Here is a 3,098-nt window from a genome sequence, read left to right on the forward strand (position 1 = left end):
AAAAAGACTAGAAGTTGAGATTTGATTTAGTTTCTTCTTTATATATTTCATTATTTCACAATAAAGAAAAGCACAATGTATGCATTTAGTTTTAAATGAGCGATTTGATTATGGTGACATGAGAATGCAATATTAAAATTTTTTAAGAAGTCTTACATTTCTCTAAGAAGCTCTGTTTCCCATGGTTTAAAGATCCCTGGTCTTATTGAAACTGGTTAAAAATTGACTTTTTTATTCCAAGTAAGTGCTCTTTCCATGTGAAAATTTGTTTTGGTTTATTTTGAGGGTAAGAAAAAGGAGTAACTTTACTCTTTCAATTTAGTAATTAAGTTCAGTCTATGATTAAGTATTGGGTTATTAAACAGTAATGCCATTAATAAGTTTTAAATTGTCAACAATTAAGTGGAAACATCAGTACAGTACTCTTAGTTATCATAAGGGCAGTAGTCTTGAGATAAATGACTCACTTTGATGCAATGTTTGTTCAAAATGAGATATTGCAACAATTAAAAATGTAAATTAAAAAGAAATCTTTGAAAAATTTAATCAGACTAAATTCTAGACAGAAAAAAAGTGAAATGAGGCAGAGGACATAAATAAATAAGTGACTTTGTTCTTTTATTTTACTTTGAGTCCACAAATTTTCTACTTATTTGAGAGAAATGCAATCCTCTTTATGGAGTGATCAAAAGCTTGTTTGACTTGCTTGTTTCTCAGTGTGTAAATGAAGGGGTTTAACATGGGAGCAACAGAAGTAGTGAGCATTGAAACGCCTTTATTTATGGCCACCTCTTCCTTTGCTGAAGGCTTGACATAGATGAAGATGCAGCTTCCATAGGTGATGGAGACCACAATCATGTGAGATGAACAGGTAGAAAAGGCTTTTTTTCTTTGCTGGGCAGAAGGGAATCTCAGAATTGTCCTGACGATGTATGTGTAGGACAGAACCACACACACCAGGGTGATGATGAGTGCAAAGACAGCCATGAGGATAACCATCTGTTCTATTAACCACGTATCTGTGCATGAGATCTTTAGGAGTGGACCTGCATCACAGCTAAAATGATCAATGACATTGGAGTCACAAAATTCTAACTGGAGTCCGAAGCTGAGGGGTGGGACAATGATCATCAAGCCAGCCACCCAACAGCCAATGATTAATAAAATACAGACCCTGCTGCTCATGATGGTCATGTAATGGAGAGGTTTACAGATGGCCACGTAGCGGTCATAGGACATGACTGCCAGGAGAAAAAACTCTGTTGCTCCAAAAAGAAAAACAAAAAATATTTGACTTGCACAAGCATTATAAGTTATGGTATTGTCCCCAGTTGATAAACTGTACAAGAATCTAGGAATACAGACAGTAGTGAATGACACTTCTAAGAAGGAGAAGTTTCTGAGGAAAAAATACATAGGAGTTTTAAGGTGGGGGTCCAGCAATGTGAGGATGATAATAATCAGGTTCCCTGTTACACTCATCATGTAAGTGAGAAATAGAAAGACAAAAAGAAGAACTTGCAGTTGAGGATCCTCTGTCAGTCCCAGCAGGATGAAGGTTGTAATTGCAGTGTAGTTTCCCATCACTGCTTTTTGACATCCGTACTGAATCTGTATATTAAAAAAAAAAATATATATATATATATATATATCAAAGAGTTTTCACGAGGTCAAACCCTATAGCAAAAGACCCTTTATATTAAAGCTAAACAAGCTGACATAAATTTAGTTTCTCCCTCTACAACCTAATCAATCTTGCCACTCTTCCAGTAGCCTTCCTACATTTTACATGTGATATAGGAAGCAGAGATTGTCTTAAGTATTTATGTTATTCTGAATTCATGCCACTTTTTCTAACATCATCCTTTGCCCCTCAGAATTTAAAAATGTACTTTAACTCTTGTAATCATTACATTCATTAGTTTGACACATAGGTAAGAAAAAAAGTGATGCCATTTCATGAGTACTTAATAGTTGTTCTTTTCATCCTTGACAACCCTTGGATATAGGATATATGCAGGTAATTAAGAACATAAATTCTCTTCCATTGTTATTATGATATCAAAAGGTTGCTTTAAGTGTTAGATTCACTTGTCTAGAATACAAACCAACAACAATGAGAACATCAAAACACAACACTGGGTCCTGATTCTTCCTTCATCTCTTTATGCATCTCTGTTTATATTCCTTATTACTTTTTTCCCAGCACAATAGTGTAGACAGATTATTTCTTATTCAAGTATTTTAAATATAGTATGAGAAAATGCATTCAAGGTATTTACAAAAATGAATATCCTCATATGCTTTCATGTTGTGTTTCAGTTAATGAATTGAAATTTCGGTATTTTCAGTTAATTGATTCTTTTTCTCTCAAAGCCACTGAAGTTAAAAATACATTTAATATCATTAAATATGCTTTTCCAGCTATGCCTATTTTATTGTTTTCAATAACATTGAAAATTCATTAATGTCTTCACTTTCTCATATCTCCACTCAGTTTATGCTTCAACCCAGTGTTAATTTACTTTCATGTCCAAAGTCTACTACTTTTCCAAATTGTACATGGACTTCTTATTGTTGAAGTCAATGGCACATTTTAGTTTTTATCATGACTGCATCCTCACAAAATTTTTTCCTTAAAGTTCATTCATTCTTCAAATGGTTTCCCTGCCATCATTTTGCATTTCCTCCAAACCATAGAGCTCTCTCTTCACTGTCTTACACAAACACTTCTTTCTTGGCCCTTCTAGAAATTATTGGCACTTCCCAATATTCTATCTTCAGAACTCTTCCTTCTTGTTTCCTGTTTTTTGTTGTTGTTGTTATTTTTATGCCATACTTTGTAGAGATGATTTCACCTAGTCAAATGGAAGAGATCATCATTTATGTGACTGATTACAAAGCCCAGATCGTTCCCCCATGAAACCACTGCTCAATGTACATAACCAGTCGACTATTCCACAGACCCTTTACAGTCTGCATTCTGAAAGTGAAACCATGCCCCATCTGAGACTTCTCCTCTTCCAGTGTTAACCATTTCTTGTTAAAGATTAATCTTCTTGTGTGTGACATGCAAGGTTTTTCATAGATAGGGTCTT

At 34.3% G+C, this 3,098-nt stretch overlaps 1 protein-coding gene across 1 annotated transcript; it reads right to left on the bottom strand.

The window, feature by feature from the left end:
* Window positions 1-645: 645 nt before the first annotated feature.
* Window positions 646-1,584, bottom strand: LOC101427650 (olfactory receptor 6C2). Its single transcript, XM_004467563.2, has one exon. The coding sequence runs from the start codon at window positions 1,582-1,584 to the stop codon at window positions 646-648; it is 939 nt and encodes a 312-aa protein (XP_004467620.2).
* Window positions 1,585-3,098: the final 1,514 nt, after the last annotated feature.

Source organism: Dasypus novemcinctus, chromosome 12 (assembly GCF_030445035.2).
Source record: "Dasypus novemcinctus isolate mDasNov1 chromosome 12, mDasNov1.1.hap2, whole genome shotgun sequence".
Classification (NCBI taxonomy): Eukaryota; Metazoa; Chordata; class Mammalia; order Cingulata; family Dasypodidae; genus Dasypus; species Dasypus novemcinctus.